The sequence below is a fragment of the Cheilinus undulatus genome, linkage group 2, assembly GCF_018320785.1.
Source record: "Cheilinus undulatus linkage group 2, ASM1832078v1, whole genome shotgun sequence".
NCBI classification, from domain to species: Eukaryota; Metazoa; Chordata; class Actinopteri; order Labriformes; family Labridae; genus Cheilinus; species Cheilinus undulatus.
The window spans coordinates 31752934-31773957 of NC_054866.1; the positions used below are offsets into that span (position 1 = coordinate 31752934).

General features: G+C 39.7%; 1 protein-coding gene across 1 annotated transcript in view; it reads left to right on the forward strand.

Moving 5' to 3' along the window:
• The window catches only part of grik4 (glutamate receptor, ionotropic, kainate 4), a 308564-nt gene that overhangs the window by 255280 nt on the left and 32260 nt on the right, over positions 1 to 21024 (forward strand). Inside the window, exon 11 of the mRNA XM_041814181.1 lies at positions 8296 to 8403. Within this exon, the coding sequence (XP_041670115.1) occupies positions 8296 to 8403 (108 nt within the window). The remainder of the gene's footprint in view (positions 1 to 8295; positions 8404 to 21024) is intronic.

Below are 21024 nucleotides of genomic sequence, written 5' to 3' on the forward strand. Positions count from 1 at the left end.
AGGCTTTAAGCAGGAAATACCAGTAAGAATATTACAACAAGACATACAATTCTGCATCAGATCCTAAGCCAAGACTTTACCCAAACCTCTGCTCACTGTCTGGTGATGCCACCCACCTACCCCACCATCCTTGTCTGTCTGTCTAGCCCCCTGAAGTTTGCCTGCGGCACCGCCCTGATTGCTCTCGTCCCTGTGGTGATGAGTCATACCACAGAGAGGTTGGGTTTAAAGATGGCCCATTTTCCCAACTCACTGCTCCACAGAGAAAACATCTATAACAGTTTCACAGGAGCATACACTAAAACAACTTATTTGCCAATGAACTGAACAATGTGATCTTTGTAAGAAAAAGTGAAAACGCTCTAAATCTGACAGTCCTTTGTTTTGGTTTAAGCGGGTACTAGCTGCTGATTCAACTGGTGGTAATGTGTGTGCTAATGGGGAAAAACTGCATCTACTTCAGCATATTTTCATCAAGCTTGGATAGCATAATGTGGCTATAAGAGCAATAAAAGTCCGTTTTCAGTGGCCCATGAGAAAATTATGACTCCATATTACACACAGCCACACAAACACACACACATCTCTGCCTTGACTCAGACTCATTTGCAGCACTGTGACACCTGAATGCTTTAGCCTCAGTGTAAGTGGGCTGTATGACATTATGTTTGATAATGGTAGCTATTGCCTCTCTCATACATGATGGATGTGTCTGTCACAGCGCAGTCTCGCCACACCTTATTGGACACGGCATTTTTCTGACAGGAAAATCAGCCAATCCTGACGCTTCAGTGAGCAGCCCCCCTAATCTTTTCTCCGTGCTGTAATTCCAGGCTGCAGAACAAACCCTGGGTAATCTGTTGCGGGGTGTGTAGTTCCACTTGTTGTCACCTTCTCTCTCTCTTTCTTCACTCTTTCTCTTTATTTTACATTCATATTAATTCTCACTCCGTCTCTCTGTCTGTGTTTGTCACACTTTTCTGTCTCCCACTTGCCATCTTTTTCTCTTGTTCTCTCTACCTTATGTTCTGGCTCCCTAGCTGGCTGCTTCTCATTGATTTTCTTTCCATTCGCCAGCCTCACAGCATCTATTCAGTAAGTGATTGACATTCCCCTGCATCTTTCTCTTTCTCTCTCAGTCTTTTTCCTTTTGCTTCCCCCTATTCCCTTCTCTCTTATTATACCCTATTCTTCCTCCTGCCTACCTGTTTCTCAGGAAAATAAATAGTGCACAGTGTTTGCGAACAGTCTAAACTTTGAAATCTGTTTCTTAGATTCACTGGCTGCTCTGCTCCATAGTTATTTATTGTAATCACAGCGTAAATACCAAATTAATGACACTGCAAATGAGAAACTTCAAGTTACAGCTGTTTATATTGTTGTACACACACAGCCTGGTGTACGGCAATATGCAGCTTCCTCTTTCTCTGTGATAAAAGCTTACGAGTTTAATAGATTCTTGGGTAGTGCTGCATGCTTAATGGGGTTTTATGCAATGGTTTAGCGCTGTTGCCTCTCCAGGATTAATGGTTGGGGTTGCTTTCACTTTTAAGTTAGCACAACCTACAGAATTATTAGAAAATGTGCTCTAAGGGAAACAACATGTAGGATTATCGATGATCTTTCCTTGCTGTCAAAAGTTCTGTAATTATAGTGCGCTCTATTTAATATTTCATGACTTTAATTAGTTATGTATTGGTTTTCCTCTAACTTCCAGACACCATGTTGTCATCTTTTCTTCCTGTTTGTTCTTTATAATGAGCAGCCTTTTATTTCTACAGCTCAGATCAATAATAAGAACTGTTATTTATTGCATTAAATCTCAGATAGAATAATTACAATCTTTGAGGCTTTTAGTCGATTTGATAAATGCTGGAGCGTTTTTTCTCTCTGATGTGCATTCCTGCTTACATTAGCAGATGTAAACATCTTCCTTCCTGCTCGTAGCACTGACTCAGACAGTACAGCTCTGTTTTCTCCCCCTCCCAGCTCCAAGAGAGTTGACGGCAGGGCCACCAAAAGGCCAGTTCCTCCCCCGCCGGCATATGCTCCTTCCTCTCTATTCCTACCCTCAGCTCCCTCATCTCCCTCTCTCCCTTCTCCACCTCCTGTCTGTGGGCAAAAGTCACGGTGCCACCTTATCCCATTACCCTCACAGTCACCCTTGCGCTCAGACCTTTGGTGACACCTTGTGTGCCTTTGCTGTGCCACAGATCACCACCTCCCACCACCTCCACAGGCTCTGACAACTGATTGTATACGCTGATTGCCGAACACCATATTTCACAGGTCCTGTTTTTTGGGTCGTGCTACAGCATGTTCGCATTTTCTCCCTCTCTGTCTCCCGGGGCCGACAGCAGCAGAGTGAGAAGTGTGTTGTGCAGAGGGAGGCTGGGAAGAGCTGTTGTCTATTTGTGTGTGCAAGGTGCCTGTTTCTCAACAAGTGCACCAGAGGAAATGGAGGGAAAAGATCTTTTTGATCATACACTCCCAAAGGAAATCTTTGATTCTGGGAGCTCTCTCTTCTTTTTTTTATATCTCACATCAGAATTCTTTGCCAGTGTTAGGAGGAAGATTTAACAGCTTCCAAATTTAGGCACTGATCAACATGAATGGGTAGAAGTCTCTTGAGAATTTTGGTAATTTAGCCTTGAAACCAACTATGACCAAGCTTGGAGAGCTTTGTTTACCCTCGCCTTTTTTAATGAGACTTCAGCCACTGATCCTCTATCAGTTTATCCTCTCCCAAAAGTCTCCTGACTTGTAACCAGATAACTCATTCCAGTGACAAGGATCAAATCACACTAACGCTGCATTAAAACTAAATTAGAATCCATATTTCTCATTAATTCCTCCTATAGAATATTCCTCATGGAGGGAGGTTGATAATTATGATAAGGGATCTTATTTCCGCACAGTCTGCCCAAGTTTACATAATGAGTCAGACTAAAAAAGTGATTAAAATAGTCATTTTGTTTCACATGAAGCTGCACAGGATTCTTGTTCCTTAGAGGTACAGTGTGTAATTTCAGACTAATTGCGTTTAGTTAAACAAACCTGGTAAAAATGGAACAAATTTTGTAAAAGACAGGGCCCAAATTAGCGTTTAATCACCTGAATATTAGTGCTAGTTGATCAAATAATAATCAGATAATCACACAAATCGCAGTGATTAATCATGATTTATCACACATTTAAATATGCTACCATTTCCATAAACCTCTGTTTATATTTTTATTTCTATATTTATATTTATTTTAATTTACTACAAACTCTTTGTTTGCTCTTTATTGATCCATTTCACACTACCTTGTTTATATGTATTTTTTCCTTTCAAAATCTTTGTCTCGTTGCTCTACAGTCAGTCTTGACTTTCAGTTTTTCACTATAATCATACGGCTTGGTCATATATCTGTTGTTACTGCCGATATCAGAGACATATATTTTAAAATGTCTGTTTATGGTGTTCATGTTCGCATATAGACATACATACAGTGCTTAACAAATTTATTAGACCATCCTAACCCTAACCAAAGTAAGGTTTATGCCACAGCTGCCCTAAATTTACAGCATTGGTAATTACCAAAATCATTTTTATGTTTCTGCAATGGTTAATACACCAATATGCAAAAGCTCTTTAACCCAAATGATATTTTTAATGCTACAATATAATTATTATCCATGAATTTTCAAATTGACTGATTTACAAAAAAACTGAAAAAACAGTAAAGCACATTATTATTCCTTGATTAATATGTCAAACTATAACTTTATTTTCTTGCATTCCTGAACAGAAAAATGAGTTTTAGTGGTTGAATGTTATGCTAGATTCATTTCTGACTTCTCAGAGAAGCCCAGTGAGACGGCTCAAATTTGGGTGAATTCAGTTTGAAATTCCTCATTCCTGTCCAAAATGGTAAAACGTGGCGAGCTCACTGAAAATAAAGAGTCCGCATTAAAGCACTTCATGATGCTGGATGGTCTTTGAGACAAATATGACAGGTGGTCTAATAAATTTGTTAAGCACTGTAACTGTGTTATTTATGCTTTAAAAACTTCTCTGTTCTTTATATTTATACAAATGTGTTATATTTACAGTTGGGATTTTTGTTAGTCTTCCACCCTTTGCTTTTTGTAACGCTACTGCTCTATTTCCTCCCTGGGGAAAAATACAGCTTTTTTGAATTGAACTAAATTGAATCGCCTTAGCAATAATATCCATGAATTGAAAACTTAATCAGCAAACAAACACATCAAGTGAAACATAGCTTCTGCTGTAGAATGAATGCTAACTGCTTGCCTTAAAGCCCCTCGTCTTTTGGCGACCAATTCAGCGATTGCATTAGCTAGCTTAGTTTCTATTGTTTGTTGACAAATCCAGGTCTGCTGCATTTTACCAGTGAAGCTCAACAACGACAGCTTGATCCACTGTTGATGTTAGCGTCTTTTCTAACATACAGCTTTGGTTTTATCTAAACTTTGATTCTGCAGCTTATTATATCAAAATTTGCCATTAAGCAGACCTGGGTCTTTCTTCTCATTCATCACTTTCTCCTCTTCATCCTCAGACATGTAAACATCCATCCTGGAGAGCTATGGGAGTAAAATTGTGGTTAAAGTTGGTCATGTGATTAATTTGTGTCATTATTTTTCAACGTGTTAAGGTTTAAAGATTAATCACGGGCGTTAACACTAACAGCCTTAATGAATATCTAAAATTGTTTTGTTTTTGATCAACTTATGCCCATTCACATGGGATTAGTTTTACCTAGGGATATGTGGTAATTTGTAAATATTGCGCAGAGTGTCTGTGCCTTTAGTCCCATGGGAATCGACCAGTACTGTAATTTTTGGAGGGCAAATTAGCTATCATATTTCAGCACACCCATAGGTACACAGGTAATTCTGATCTCATGCAAATTGGCATCTCTGTAATAACCTCCACCAAGGAGGTTATGTGATCGGGTGGGTTTATCCATTTGTTTGTTTGTTTGTTTGTTTGTTTGTTTGTTTGTTTGTTAGCAACATAACTAAAAAAGTCATGGACGGATTTTCATGAAATTTTCAGGAAATGTCAGAAATGGCATAAGGAAGGACTGATTAGATTTTGGGACTGATCAAGATCACTGTCTGGATCCAGGAATTTTTTTAAAGGATTTTTTACTATTGGGAGATAGGGCTAATGGCAGAGGTCTGCGCTGTTACCACTTTACACCAGGAGATGCCGGACATGAGTAACTTCAATCCCCGCAGCATGTTTTTGGTATCTTTCTTTCCAAAGTTTTGGAGTTTATAGAGTTTGAAAGACACACGCCCGGTTGAGGAGACGAGTCAGAGCGTAACAGAGAGAAAGGCAACGAATTGTAGCAAGAATACTCACAATACTGGGAGGAATATTCACCCTCTGCCATGACTTTCAGTCATCTGGTGAGACCATGGGTGCTTCCGCCATGACAGTCCACACATAGCGAAGCAAATGCTTTGCCTCACCATGTCTCCACCCCACCAGGGAAGGAGTAATCGTCGAATTAGATTTTGGGAGTGATCTGGATCACTATCTGGATCCAGGAATGTTTTCAAAGGATTCTTCACTGTTGGGAGATAGAGCTAATGGCGGAGGTCTGCGCTCTCTGAGTGCCTTTCTAGTTTAGGCATGTCATTGTTTTTTTAATGGTCCATGCAGCTTTTTTGTGCCTTTTTCTGATCAAGAAAAATTAGAGATGCAGCATAGGAGATTCTTAACAAAGTTTTGACACATATAGATTATGAATAGTGCATCTTGTTCAGTTAATTTCATCTTATGTGTAATAATGGTTTTAACCTTTTTCATTTCAGCTCTGCTGTCCAAATGTGCATTTGCTCACTGCTGCTCTTTTCATATGCACAGTGCTTCTGCTCTGCTTCCTATAGCTTCTCTTTGCAAATGTCTGATTTTACATCAGTGCTACTTAGCCATACATTTCATGCATAACACAATTTATGCTTTGAAATGTGTCGCTGAATATTTAGTGGTTAGGCTGCCACAGCTGATCTGCTGGAGAAGGGATATACTGTGAATGCGTAATGATACTAAAATGATAGAGCACAGAATAACAACAACAGCATCAATGGGATGAAAACTGTTAAAAGTAACAGAAGAGGTTGATATTGACTGCCCCATATATGCTGTTCCCCCTCAACAAAGTAAATATGGGGCCCCCTCGACTTTCAGTGTATTCCTTTGTCAGATCAGCTGCAGATACGCACAGCCCCATTATGCAATCTTGATGTGTAATGGGTGAGTTAGAGGAGATATTTCACTAGTTTATTAGTCATAGAATAAGCCTTTTATTCATAGAAAGGAGGGTCCCCTTCACAGACTCTGCCATCTTGGATTTTTGCATCTTGCATGTTTGGACAGTACCACAGAAGGAACCAGGTAAGTTTTTTTATACCACTGGTTGCCAGTGGTTATTTTGACATGGATTTATCTCAAGGCCATTGTCGGTGAAAATATTCAGAAACTTGCCTACCTTGAGTTTCTTCTGTCAGGTGCTTGAATGTAATAACACCTCTTTAAAAAGGGGGTATTATACTTTCCCAGTTTTTTTAATACATAAACATAAAGTCACAATGTTGGGTGTCCATACTCGGCGTATGCAAGTTTTAGAACCCCAAGATAAACGTATGCGGCAGTAATCTTGGAATTAGCATGTAAACGGATGAAAATGGTTCATTGAAAATCTCTCAGAGATTTACCCAAGATGAGATTTCGATGGAGCAAAGTGATGAGGTCATCATAATAGGATCTCCTGACTGGTTCTAGGTTCATCCATGCTGTCGGCAAAGCGGAACAGACCGCCTCCACAAGGCCTTTTAGCCATTTAGCCATTTAGTAACACAGTAATTAAACACTTACCAAACAGATACGTCCTGCTCTATCCTTCGCTTCTGCTGGTTTTCTTCCCCCTCTAGCTCTCCAAACTATCAGGATCAGAACGCGGGTCTAACACGTACGGACGTATATCAAAATTCGCCATATTTAATCAGTCGGACCGGTTCACTCAAAGTTTACAACTACTAGCATAACAACATAGCCACATTGGAGGTGGCGGGCACAAAACATTGAGTCCTGCCGCCAGCCAGCCTCTGGACAATCGACCAATCGGAGGAAAGCAGGTCTGTGGAGAGGGGTGTTAAAGAGACAGCAGCGAAAACGAAGCGTTTCAGACGGAGGTTAAAACAAGGGTTTTTCAGGACGCCAGTGTGAGAAACATGAGGAGTTTTTTGAGCTGTAAACCATGTAATGCTACTACCTGGGTATCAGAGAGATGTGTAAAGCCTTGAAAAAAGGCATAATATCCCCACTCTAAGCTACTGTGATAAGGGAGCATAAATTGTTTCCTGATAGCTCTGCCCATGCTGTGGCATCCATGTTATGTTGCTATTACAGTCTAATCACAGGCAAAGATATACTGCAGCTTAAAATGTGAATAATAAAGATGTAATATGGCAGAGGAGAGCAAAGGACAGTAAATTAGCAGTCTGTGAAGGAGTCAGAGTACTGTCCTCATGTCATAACTAAGAAAAACACCCTTCATTTTACTGCATTTTTTAACTTTACGCTCTACCTGGAGAGATTTTAATAAGCTTCAGGGTTGCAGAATTTTCCCCACCATTAGTGGAGGCACGAAAATCTTTCAAGGTCAGAGCATAGACATCATCAAAGTTTTTTTTTTTTCCTGCCATTTCCAGTATGGTAAAATGCAGGTGAGGAAGGGAAGAGGCAAAGTGGATTCACAGACAGGCTCATGTTTGCAGACACTGCCCTCATTGTGTAGGAGATTGTCAAACTTTGGTTGAGCAAATAATGAACAAAAAAGAAGATGGCAGACACAGATTGAAAGAAAATGGGGGAAAAGATTTTGTGTGGGTTGGAGGTGTGAATCCCCACTCAATGCTCTGATGAAAATGAGAATGTGGCTCTGCGCCACAGGATTTGCCGGTAATTGGTTTAATGAATGCATTCTGTTGCCTCTGATTGAACACATGCCCCGTGCTTGCTCCTTGAGGAGGCACACAGATTTAGGCTTTTTTTTTCCCTCCTGCAGTGCTTCTAAGTTTCTCCATCATCTCAGAATATGTTGACTTGTTCACTGCCTTTTTCCAGTCCTGTGTTCAGTGAAAGTCAACTGTTTTTTCTTTAGAGAAGAGAGGAGCAATTAAGGGTAAATTGTTTCTATCGGCCTTTCCCAGCTGATGGATTTAGTGACTGATCTGTGTGTGTGTCTGTGTGTGTATGCTCGCTCTTTGCAGATTGGCTTGTGGCACTCTGAAGATGGACTGTCCATGGAGAGAAAGCTTCCATCAATCAATGTGACGGACACCCTCTTCAACACCACTCTTACCATCACGACAATATTAGTAAGTACTACTGTATGCACACGGGTACGCGCGCTTCCACAGCCTGATTTTATTAGCTCAACTCCCTGGCTGAGCTACATGTGGCTGACATTCTGTGGTTGACAGACAATTACCATATCAAAAGCCCATTTTGTATTTTCAGATCCAAACTCAGTCCTCTTGGGATCAGAGGAAGTGCTGCTGCGCGATTGTTTTGCCCTGAGTACTTCAGATGAGGGTACATCACAGTGCATCAGCAGGAGCTAATAATTCACCATGTCAGCCTTTTTCAGCCTCTGTTGTAAATAAAGATCCTGAGAAGGCTGCTTCTCACTGCCTCTCTATATTACCTGTTACCTAAGAAGGCGAGTTTAAGCCGTTTACTTAACAACCTGATGTGACAGTGATCAATATTGTTTGAATCCTTTAAACAGCAAAATCCCATATTTTAGCAAATGTATTTTTTATGCAAAATTCATAAAATTCTATTTTTATAAACCATATTCCCCGGACTAATTAAGATAGTAAATCCTGGAAAACCTCATTTCAAGACTCTTAAAATTTTCTCTTCTCCCTGGCAGATATTTCTAAGATTGAGAAGCAATTCAAACAGCTTTTTAATCTTCTGTGTATTATATTGTAAGATGTCATTAGTGAGATTAGTGTAAGACCTTATATTATTGAAACATTCATCTGATCTTAGTGTAATGAGATAGCGTTGACTGGAAATTAGAAGATAGAAATTCTTAAGTTTTGCTGCATCCGAGCAAAACACAAAAGGGAAAAATATATATTGACATGTTACTTAGTTTCATATCTAAGTCATAAATAAGTTAATTATGAATGAAATGAATGAGCCTGTGAATAAGTCAACATGATAACAAAGGGAAACAGGGCTGTCATCTGAATGAATGCCTGTCATTGTTTTACAAGCAGCTTAAAGTATAACAACTCAACACAGTTTGTAGACTTCATTGGAGGCTAGATTGGATGACAAACATCCAAGGGATATAAAACAACTTATTCATTATTCAATAGGACAAAAGTTGTCAAACCACCTCTTTCTTCATCAAAATTTTACAGCACAACTATGTAGAATGGCTTGAATACACTGATGCCTTTTTAATCTATCTCCTAGAGGTCTGTGCCTTTTATTTTTAGAAGTTCTAAACACACTGAAACCTGAATCCAGTGTACAAAAATGTTTGACACATTCCCGACAGCCTCCCCTCAAAGAATGTATTAATGTTTTTCATAACAGAAAAGGTGGAAGTAAATGTGCTGAGAATCAAAAGAAAACTTTTCACAGAAGTCAGCCTTTGCTTTCACCTTTAGACGCCTGTGGTTTCTATCAATGGAAACATGCTAGCCACTCAAGGAAAATAAAGCAGATCTCAGCCATAAATTGAATGTGGAGATATTTCTGGCATGTTCTGCTCATAGAACTGTTTTTCTCAGGCATTGACAGGATGATTTGATAAAATTTTTAGGATTTGATGGTTTGCTTGTCAACAAAACTACAACTATTTAGCAATGTTAACTCACTGGAATCAACATCTAGCTGCTACTCTGATTGAGTTCACAGGAGCAGTGTACTTCTTCAGCTTGTGTGTTGCAGTGCTCCTCCTTGATTTCTTAGACACTAAAGCCCTGAAGAACTACACTAAGCTGTTTATAACAAATATCTCTCCCTAACTGAAAGCAATATGGAGTAGCTCTCTGTACCCTGAACCACATCCTCATCTAATGGTCCTAGACAGCGGGAGAAGACGTCACAGGTGTAGGCATGTAAAGGTCTTAACCAAATTGCAAAATTGATCTGCAGAGGGTCAAATCCAATAATCAGAAGGCCCCAAAACAATCACTTTCCAGTGGTAAGGTGACAGGACTACACAGCTGACCTAAAACTATACAATCCAGTTTATTTGAAGTAGTTGGGAAGAAAGAGAAAAGCATCCACTGTGGATAGTTCAGCACCATCCTCCTCTTGTTCATAGCTCTTCCTGCAGGTGAAGCTATGTTTGCTTTACTGCTGCTTGGTTAGAAATGCCAGAAACCCACCAACTCAGATACCAGACAGGTTACCAGTCTTCAAAGCCCGCTGAGCCCAGGGCCAATTTGTGCTGCAGCACAGGTGTTTACTGTATGTTGCTCAGCTGTCTGCAATTTCCCTTGTTTTGGCTTCATTACCACCTGCATCATCAGCTATCTTGAAATCCTTCCACACCATCAATTCCTCTGCATAGTTTTTGGTAACTCTAAATAAGCTTTGTTAGATGACCTCCATCTTGATCACATTAATATTCACCAGATAAATTAGCCATGTGCTGCATTACATAGTAAATTGTGTAGCCATACACAGAAAGTAGGTTAAAGCCCAATGACTTAGACTTTATTTTAAAACTCTCTTGGCACCACATCTTTTGCCCATTAATATCTTGCAGTTGAATCACTGCCTATAAATCACAGTAAATACTAACTTATATAAGGGTCAGTGACGAGGTTTGTCAAGATGAAAAAATAATATTTCCCAAAAACTAGTTTTTAAAGCATGCATTTGGTTTGTCAGAATGTAAATTTTGTGTTTTGGTTGGTTTCAGGTACTTTAAAATACATTTTTTACATTTTTTGTCAAAAAGTTAGACTAAAATGAGCTGAAAATGTCAAATGATGTAACAATAAAATAATTGCACTTATTTCATATTTTATATACCTATGGTTTATTCAAAGGTACTCATGTGAACAAGTAACTCATCCTCAAATATCACACAAAAATAGATTTTAACCAAGAACCTTACACTTGAATTTAATGCATTGTTGTAATGCTGAACTTGGGATATGTGCCTAAAAAATCTCCATTTTCTAAATTACTGGTGGCAAATTTTGCAAAAAAGGTTTAAAACCATTTGATCCCCTTGTGATAGAATAGTTCATTCTATGCTATATTCATTTTCTGTATATTTTAATATTTTGATGAAAAACAGTGGTTACACCAATTGACACAGAGCGGTTACACCACCTGACCATGTTGTTCTTATAAGATTAAAGGCCATGTTTGTTTAACAATTTGATACCAACATCACACAGAATATTCAAAAAGATAACTTGAATGGATCTTATAAATTCGTTTATTCATTTACTTAATTATTGACAAACTTATCTGACAACAAAAATAGTTGGACTGAACTCACATCTTCAGGTGTGATCAGAGAAAATCACAGACAGAATCACTAACATGGGACAGTCCTGGCAGGGCCAACATGCACCAGGAATGTGTCTGACATTGTATCGAGGATGCAGACAGGCTGTGTCTGAAACCACTCACTCATTCACCACTCCTTATCCACTCTATAGTAAGCAGCATAGAGTGGATAAAGTGGATAAAAATTATTTCAGACATTACTCCAGCCGCCGGCGATGATGCCATCGCCGTCTCACAATTAAAACGTTTAGCAACAACAGCTTGTAGATTTCCATGACATCGGCTGAGGATCGAAATTAAAGACAGAATTTCACTGAAAGCTGATAATGAACGTATCATATTTTCACAGAAATAAAATACTAATAGAAAAAAAGTTTTGTTACGTTAGTGGCGAAAAAGTAGATTTTTTGTGTGCATTATAACTTACTTCTGCATAAAGATGATGTTCTCATATCTTATAATCCTCATAGGGGGAAAAGATTACTTCATTTTATATCCTTAACATTTTCTTACAGACTAAATATTTTGGTATAAACCAACAAACAAAAAAGTATTAAATAAAGTCTTTAAATGTGTTCCTGTGCTCCTCTCATTTGGCCGTCATGTTTGAGAGCACCAACCACGATGCATGATAGTTAATATTTGATGGGCTATAGTGACCATTGGCTATTCACTACTTTTCACAATGCATTGTGGGACAGAATGAGTGTACTATGTAGTGAATAACAATGCTCACTCAAAATTCGGACACCGACACAAAATGGTGTTTCTACTATACAGCTAGTGCACTATATAGTGAATGGGGAGTGATTTCAGACACAGCCATAATTTTTACTATGAGGGACAGGATGGCTCACAGCAACAGCCCCAGGGTTCAGATTCCCAAGGTACTCTCCACATGATCCCTTGAGGGACATGACTGTAGGACTTCTCCAGGTAGATTAAGGAGTTTGTCAAAGTATTTTTGGGGTCAACAGTCCAGACCAGCACTTCTCCACTCCTGCTGAAAACATGTTTATGTTGTAAATGAACATGTTCTCTCAGACAATGAGATTTCCAGAACATCCTTGGAGAATCCTAAAATTTTTCCCAATGAAATTAATCACACACCAGGCTTTTTGTTTCTACAACTGCCAATCCATGGCCCCCAAGCCATTACATCCTGTCTGCTGCTTTCAGAGACCCCAGAGTAGGCCAAGCCCAGAAGGCCTCCTTCTTCAGCCTGATGACCTTCACCAGTGGGTTTTCAGGTTGCTATCATGACAGGCACCAATAGTCCTCTTGATGCAACCACTCCCAATATGGAAGCTTTAAACACCACTTGGACTCCATGTCCCCAACCTCCGCCAGGTAGCACAAAACTTTTTATGGATGGGAGTTGAAAATCCATTTAGGCAGGGACCTCCACCTGAAGTTCTCAGTTCATTTCACAACCTGTTTAGGATTACCAGGTCTGTCTGATGGCCTACTCCACCATCTGATCCAACTGGTAGTGATCAGCTAACAGCCCTTCTCCCTTCTTTACCTCAGTCTCCAAGACGTACACGGGCAGATCTGATAAGACAGCTACAAACTGTATCATCAGTCTCTAAACTAGCATTAGTATGGGCAGCGGACAGTGGTTACACCACGTTGACATTTTAGGAAGTCAACTGGACTCCAAAGATTCCCCAAACTATCAAAAATACACAAAACTATAATTGTTCAAGACATTTATCTAATATTCAACAGTACTAGTGTAAAATTGTGCCAGACTAGTTTATAGAGTGTTTAGTTGGGATTTTCACCTTTTTCAAAAAAGTTGAATTTTTTGTACCAGTTTTTTTGGTTACACCACATAGACATTTTTTGCCTAAATTGCCCGATTATTCTCTCAAAGTTGATTGAAACCTGAAAATTTAGACTAGGGCAGTGAAAGGGGCATAAGTGAAGGGAATTAGTATGAATCTGAATAATATTCACCTCTTTTAGATATTATTAAAACTTTCGGCTACCTTGAAACATGTGTCACGTCACTGACCCATAAACCCTGCAATCAAGGAAAGGTAGATCTCTAATCTTTTTTGTCATAGCTCCAAGAGTTTATGCTTAAAGCAGAGCATTTCTGGTGTTTCTTTCCATGTGTTTGCTGTTTCTCCTTTAAAAAAGGTTCAGAGGTTCATCATAAGTGAAGCCACCCACTCACATGTCAAACTAATGTTTAAGTGTGGCTTATTATATTGCTGAAATTACACACAAGTAATTTATTTTTGACAGATCCACTTTCAAACGGTGATTAATTCCTCATCAATTATTTTCTAGCTTTTTTAATTATTTGAGCAGATGTGTTAGCAATTTCCAACCTTCATGAGAAGAATGTAACATTGTGATTAGCTCCCTCTTTTCTGTACAACTGGAGCTTTGATAGGTCTTCTGTTCTGTTGTTAAACATCAGACATGATGAATAGCTTTATGTCAGAGCTTCTAAAGAGCTTTCTGAGTTTCAGTCAGCTGCATGTGTGTCATGCCTCCTCTTCATCTCTTGATATACACAAACACATAGACTATGGCACACACAAGCCTGCCAGTCCTCCTCGCTGATGAATCTGATGATAAGACACAAAGTAGCTTGTAAGCAGAAGCAATTGGCCCAGTGTTTTATTCTGAATGTCTGGCTTATCTGTTTTGGGGGCTGTGGGAATGAGGAAAGGACATATTGCCATATTTCGCCACTAAATGGCTCACTGGTCTCATTGAGACTGATTGGTATTAAGATCTCACGGTTCATTTCATACAGGAGCAGAAGGGTGCAAAGGGAGGATGGAGATCTGTTTGTGTGTTTGGGTTGAGGGGGGAGTACAAATGAGACAATGTTTTCACAACAGAAACAGGGTGTGAAAGAAGGAATTGGTCGAGCACAGAGCTTTGATTTCACTTTGGAGATATAGAGTCCCTGGACTAAACTTGGGACGCCACCAAGGAGCAATTTTCGGTGCCTATCACGGCTCATTCATCATGGTGTGATTGCCGTGTCGCCGTTATCTCGCTTGTTGGCGGCAGACAAGCTGTGGCTGAAAGGCGCCATACAAATACCTTACCTTTGCTGCCAGCCTGGGAGGCGATATGCATTAGTGTGTGCTTGTACTCCCACTTACAGTATTAATGGAGGCCCTCTTCCAAGTGTTCATATAGTGTGTATTTGTTTACACTTTGACATGTGAACCTGGTGTGCTTTTCAGCACCGTTTCCTTACAACTCCATATCGCCATCACCTTCCCACTGCAATTTCATGAGCTGCTCTGGGAAGGAGAAAACCCAGTCACAGAATTGATTATCACTTTACTGTGTGGCAACAAGCCATGTGTTTGTGTCATTGATTGAGTTTGTTACAGACATCGTTTTGGTCTCACAGAAATAATATCTCTATACCCTGAGTAGCCAGTAGATGTAATAGAAAAGGCAGCTTTTATCCCTGACATAAAATTCTCTTGTATGGTGTGTGGTATTTCAGTTTCTATCAGCTCTGAAATTCAGCTGCTCGTTGAGCAGTAGAAAGAGTCTTCTGTTTTCATCCTGCAGTGTATTTTTAGCCCCTGGTCCCACGTGATTTGCATTGGGATGGTGAAACTGCTTGAATTTGTGGAGCTACAAGTTATCATATTTCTCAGTGAATTTTTGTCAAAAAGGGCATCTTATTACTTTTTATGAGACCTCTCTTCCAATATTTGATTCCAAAGATAAACTGGTATGAAGGAGTATCAGTAACAGAAAAATAGAAATAAAAGGGTCCCAGCAGCAAGAGCAATAAAAGAGAGAGAAAGACTAAAAATACAGTTCAGACACTGTTACCTTTGTTTGTTTGACCTCCCCCTACACCGTGTATCACCCAAATAGAATCAAATTTTGCTACTCCTTGGATCTTCTGAATGAACTCTACTTTCAGTTTGTCATTTTGCAATGTCCAGTTCACTGATCTGGACTTTGCTGATGATGCTACGATCCTTGCAGAGACTGTAGATGTCCTTGTGGGGGCTTATCATGCTTCAGGATGAAACTGAAATGTGGGGAAAGCATGTCTCCTGGGTCAAAATAAATATCCAGGTACTTGGGGATGCCTTGGATGCAGCAATTGAATCTGTGCCTGATGGTGAGAGCATGGAAGTTGTTGAGCAGGTCACCTGCCTTGGCAGCTTAATCCATCAATCCATGCTCAGTGAGGCTGAGATCAACTGCAGACTTGGACTTGTGCATGGGGTAATGAGTTTGCTGAGCAAGATAATGTGGCGTTCCTGGTATCTGAGCATGCAGACAAAAGTCAGAGTCTTTCGGTCCTTGGTCTTTCCAGTCTTACTATCCTCTTGTGAGGTCTGGATGTTGACTGGTGGCCAGAGCTGTCAACTTTACTCCTAGGTAAAAATGTATCTTCAGCGCATCTTTGGGTATTGTTGGCAAGACCAAGTGTCTAATGCTGGCATGCTCAAGAGAGCAGAAATTGGAAGATCAGCTGCCTGATACAGGAACGGCAGCTGCACTTTTACAGACACCTGGCATGCTTTCTTGGGCTTGATCTAGCTCACCACATACTTGGTGCTCAGGACCCGGTGGGCTGGTCCAGACACCGGGATGACTGTGTGCGTTAGGAAGGGTCAGCTGGGAAGCTACCTGGAGATTTGGGTATGGGCCTGGTGCAGCTTAAAGGATGGCCATCAGCAGACCAGAGCAGTACAGGACCAAAGTTGATGCAGTGAACTGCCAAACTGCATATGCTCCCATATCTGATCTGACTTTCAGTCTCACCTTGCACAATGACAACACAAACACACTGAGAAAACCTTAAATCAAAAACGTATTTTTAAGCTCAAGAGCACATGAGGGAGGATAAAATCACCATATTAGAGTTAATCACTCACATCCTGGATTTTACATTTGAGTGAAAAAGTGTTCACTCTCTTTGCACCACCGTCACATAAATTCATCTAGTTACTGTGCTGCCAGCTACTCATTACACAGTCTGCAGTGCTAATACATCACTTATTTAATTAGGCTTTTAAATAATTTTCATGCTAAGTGCATGTAGAATTTGGGACCCCTGTTATAGCTTGTTTCCAAAACAAAATCAAATGAAGCAGTGCTTTACCTGTGAGTACATCTCTCTTTGGTGCCAGCCTCCTGCCATTGTGAGAGAATCAAACCCCTCTTAATATTTCAGTCCCTTCCAAGACCCATTTTTCCTGTTAATGCCTGAAACCTGCTTTAGTCCCTTCTGTGAGAGGCATTGCTATCTTTGTCGGCTCTCTTGGTCATTCTCCCAGACTGCACTCTTGTCATTGAGTGCTGTCGTATCCACTCACACATGTGGGTAAGAACCTAACAGCGCTCATATTGCAGACTGATAAAAGCAGACACAGACACTGATTAGTTGGCACAAGTGCTCAGTGAATTTGCACACAGACACAAAATCCATTCCCATTTCAAAGTTTGTGTGTACTTGTTCCCTCTCTCTCTTTATGTTCATCTCATTTGTGCTTCTGTTTTCTGCCATTTATGTGCTGCCAAGCACTAAACCATTTGTTGAAATTTTGCTGTATGAAAAATTAAGATGACCTGACCCCTTTTCTAATGACCCAGTACTTTTTTGAGCATTGTCAAAGCTTTTGTGGATGTTCTTCAAAGAAGACTACAGAACCCCTTGGAGAGTTTTCTATCTCAGCTGCCAGATTCCTGGACCCTGGAGAGTGGGTTTTAAGGATAAGAACAGTTGAAGAAAGCGAGGAGGGTTGTGCCGAGACATCTTGAACACCCGGAGGTTTTAAAAGGCGGGGGAACTCCTCTGTGGTGTGTGAATATCACCCACCGGTGCACCTGGCACTATGCATATTTAATATATGTGTGTACGTGTTCTTCCTTGTGAATGCATAAGAGTGTGTGTTTCTTTTCTCAAGCTGTCTGCAACCAGGTTCCTCATGGCCTGGGAATAAAAGTCTGCTTTAAAAGTCTGCATTTCTTTATAGCTTCAAACTCATAGCTTTAGTGCTGTTTTGCTGCTCTGTGCAAAAGACGGTAGATGGAATTTCCTTGAGATTTTGCCTTTATTGAAGACAGCTCTTTCATACCCCCTTATAGACTCTTCTACCTTTTTTATATTTATTTTCTCATGATTTTGTTCTTGTCCTCTCAAAGGATTCAGATGGAAGTGGTTGTGTCACTGATCTCTTTTGTCAGTGTTTGGTGGAAGTTTTCGGATGAGTATGAATTGCAGAAGGAGAAATGAACTGAAACTGAGGACAAAAACACACATAAACAAAAGAAGTAGAAGGAAGAAAACCCTTTTTTCCTCGATAACAGCAGCCCTTGTGTTATTGATCCCTGTTGGGTTTTCGCTGGTGTGATTGATGAGTGCTCACCAGGTCCGATTTTATCAGTCTTTACTTAACCATGTCAGCACAGAGAGACTGAGGGAACAAAAGAGAAGGTTTTATTGCTTTAATCTGAGCAATGACGCATCCGTAATTTTTGTCTATGTTATGAATATAGGAATGCAATCAACAAGAGGCTAAAACATGTTTTTGCCTAGAAGGACTCTAATATTTGGTCCTCTGTGCTGCTTATTTGACTGTGGATAGTTTGTGGGTTTTTTTCATTTCCTTCCTAGTTTGCAGTCCTGCTCGTATTCTGTACAAATGTCTATGAAAGCCAACCCCCTTAATAATAATAATGATGCGGAAATTGGAAGCAGAGTGAAAGCAACTGACTCAGTCCAGCTGTACTGCAAGTCACTGCATGAAAAGCTTCACCAGTCTTTGAGCTGTGAAATTAGCATTTAAATGTACCTCAAGCATGCTGAAAAATGAGCTTGCATTGATGCCTTGATATGCCAATGGGGTGAGATCTGGGGGGATTTTTCAGGAGTTAATGAACAGACTTACATGTAAATGAATGTTTTGTAGTCCATCCTTCAGTATTATCTGACTTCTCCTGCTTGTTTGTGGAACTAGGGCTGTCAAACTGCCGATGCAAATCTAAAACTATGCTCAAACTGCTCAACCAAAGAGGCAAATTAATGAAAAAATACCTTTGCAAGGGCTACAATCCATACCTGGGGTATGGGAATTAAATAATAACTGAAAAATTATGTTTTAACTAGAGCATGCAGAGCTTGGTTTCACCTTTCATTTTTATCATTTTTTATCTATAGTCAATTAAGGTCATTATTTGGGTTAAAAAGCTAGTTTACACCATTATTTATTCCAGTTGTCAACTCTGTCAGATACACTTCAACTCCAGCAGTTGTTGGTCAACTCAATCTGATGTTTTTTAAGTCCATCAGAAGCTTTTCAACTCTTGCAGATGTTTGCCAACATTGTCAGACATTTGTAGACTCTGTCAGATGTTTGTAAACTACATCAGATGTTTTTCAACTCCATCAGATGTTTGTCAACTCTGTCACATACTCTTCAAGTCTGTCAGATGTTTGTTGACTCCAGCAGATGTTCAACAACTCAGGCAAATGATTGTCAACTCTGTCAGATTTTTGTCAACACTATCAGATGTTTGTCAACTCAGTCAGATTTTTGTCAACTCAGTCAGATGTTTTCAACTCTGTCAGATTTTTGTCAACTCTGTCAGATTTTTGTCAACACTATCAGATGTTTGTCAACTCTGTCAGATTTTTGTCAACTCTGTCAGATGTTTGTCAACTCTATTATGTTCTCAAAGTTCTTGTAAGTGGGATTTTTGTCACATGAGTAAAATCTGTATAAAGCTATTTTCAGCCACAGGGCTTCACCTTTGTCTAAGGGGAAAAAATCACAATACCTACAATTACAGTTCCCCCTTTGCTACTTTATTTCTGCTTGAATAACTGCCACATTATTATACTTATAATTAGAGTAAGCTTAAGCATTCACCACTAAGAAATCATGACATAGACTCCAAATTTTCATTGCTATGCTTTGTACACTCAGAATCCCTTTAGACTTCTTCCCTCTGACCTGCTGTTGTTTGTGTATAATAAGGCAGTTCCCTCCCTAAAGAAATTGCTTCTCACAGATGTAATAAAGGCACCAATTACAGTTTACAGCTCTACATAATTAGGAAAAAAATAAATTAGTATTATAAAAATGTGATCTCTTGGAGAAAGGTTTGGGAATTGATGCAATATTGACATTTTACAGCAACAGGAAACTGGATGTGCAATTAACTAAAAATTCACTACACTGTCCATGTTTATTGTGAAGCTAGAATACACTGTCAAGAGCAATGCTGTGCCTCTAAGGTGTATTTATCCACTTATTTCTTTATTTTGATAGCGTTAACCTCTATGGGACCAATGAAAACACAATATTAGGCTTGGGCTACACATGTTGTAATGGGTTTGTTAGTTTAGATCATCCCTGGCTTGAGTCTGCTTATTTGACTAGTCCTTCAACACACACACATTAAAGTGTTCGTTTCCCTTTACTGTAAGTAGTCTCCTCGTAATAGTCATCCTCGTCTCTGCAGCATGTCTGTTTAATCAAATTTTGAGCCTGGTTAGATAAACTGAATTCGTATGCAGATCGTAGGTGCAGAGTGATGCAGACAGAGTGAGTCGATCAGTCGTTGTTTAATTCTCTCTCTTATCGCAGCACGACAGAGAGCTGTGGGCTCTACTGTCCACTGAAGCAGCAAGAAGGATGCAAAGTCTCCCAATCCTGTGTCAAAGTGATCTAAACCCCATCCCTACACTGATACCGGTCAAAACCAAGCAGTTGCTATGACAACGAGGCAAGTTAAAATAACAGTTGATGCCACCTGATGTGTGCCAGGTTCTTAAAATGTTTTCAATTTCAGTGTAACTACTATTTTTGTGGCCTTGACTGTGAGGGAAATAAATCGGCAGTCAAACAGCTCAAACAAAAATGTGTACTTCCAGCTGTGGCAATGACAAAACAATTTCACTTCTATTTCTGTTCTCACAACAACACTGCGTATGCTTTGCCCTGTCACAGCCGCTTTGAGTGGCTTACGCACATGACCTGTGGGTGAATTTTCCTGGCTGTAGGCATTTATGTTAACATGAGTCTTCAACAATCTCTTCAGTACACCCATGATTATACAGACATCTCTGAACAAGGTTTTTTTTCAATTGCTTCATCAAAAAGAAGAAACGGCTACTAAAACTTCTGTCCACAACAAAACATAAAAAGGCTTATACTCTTTTGTTTTATTTTTACAATCCAGGGTGTGGGTATAAAAAAGCTTTGAGTAATCATTTTTATCTGATGCTGTGTTGCCAAAGTAAGTTACTTTTAGCTGGGGAGTGCAAGATGGAGCAGTAGCAAAAGTGCTACATAACGCTGTCTTTTTTATGACATAGTGCAGCCTGAACCCACCAAGCTTGACAGTTACATTATTTGAAGAATAGCACAATGAATGCCTCCAAAAATACATCACTTTGGGGGTCTTTAAATCTTCCTACT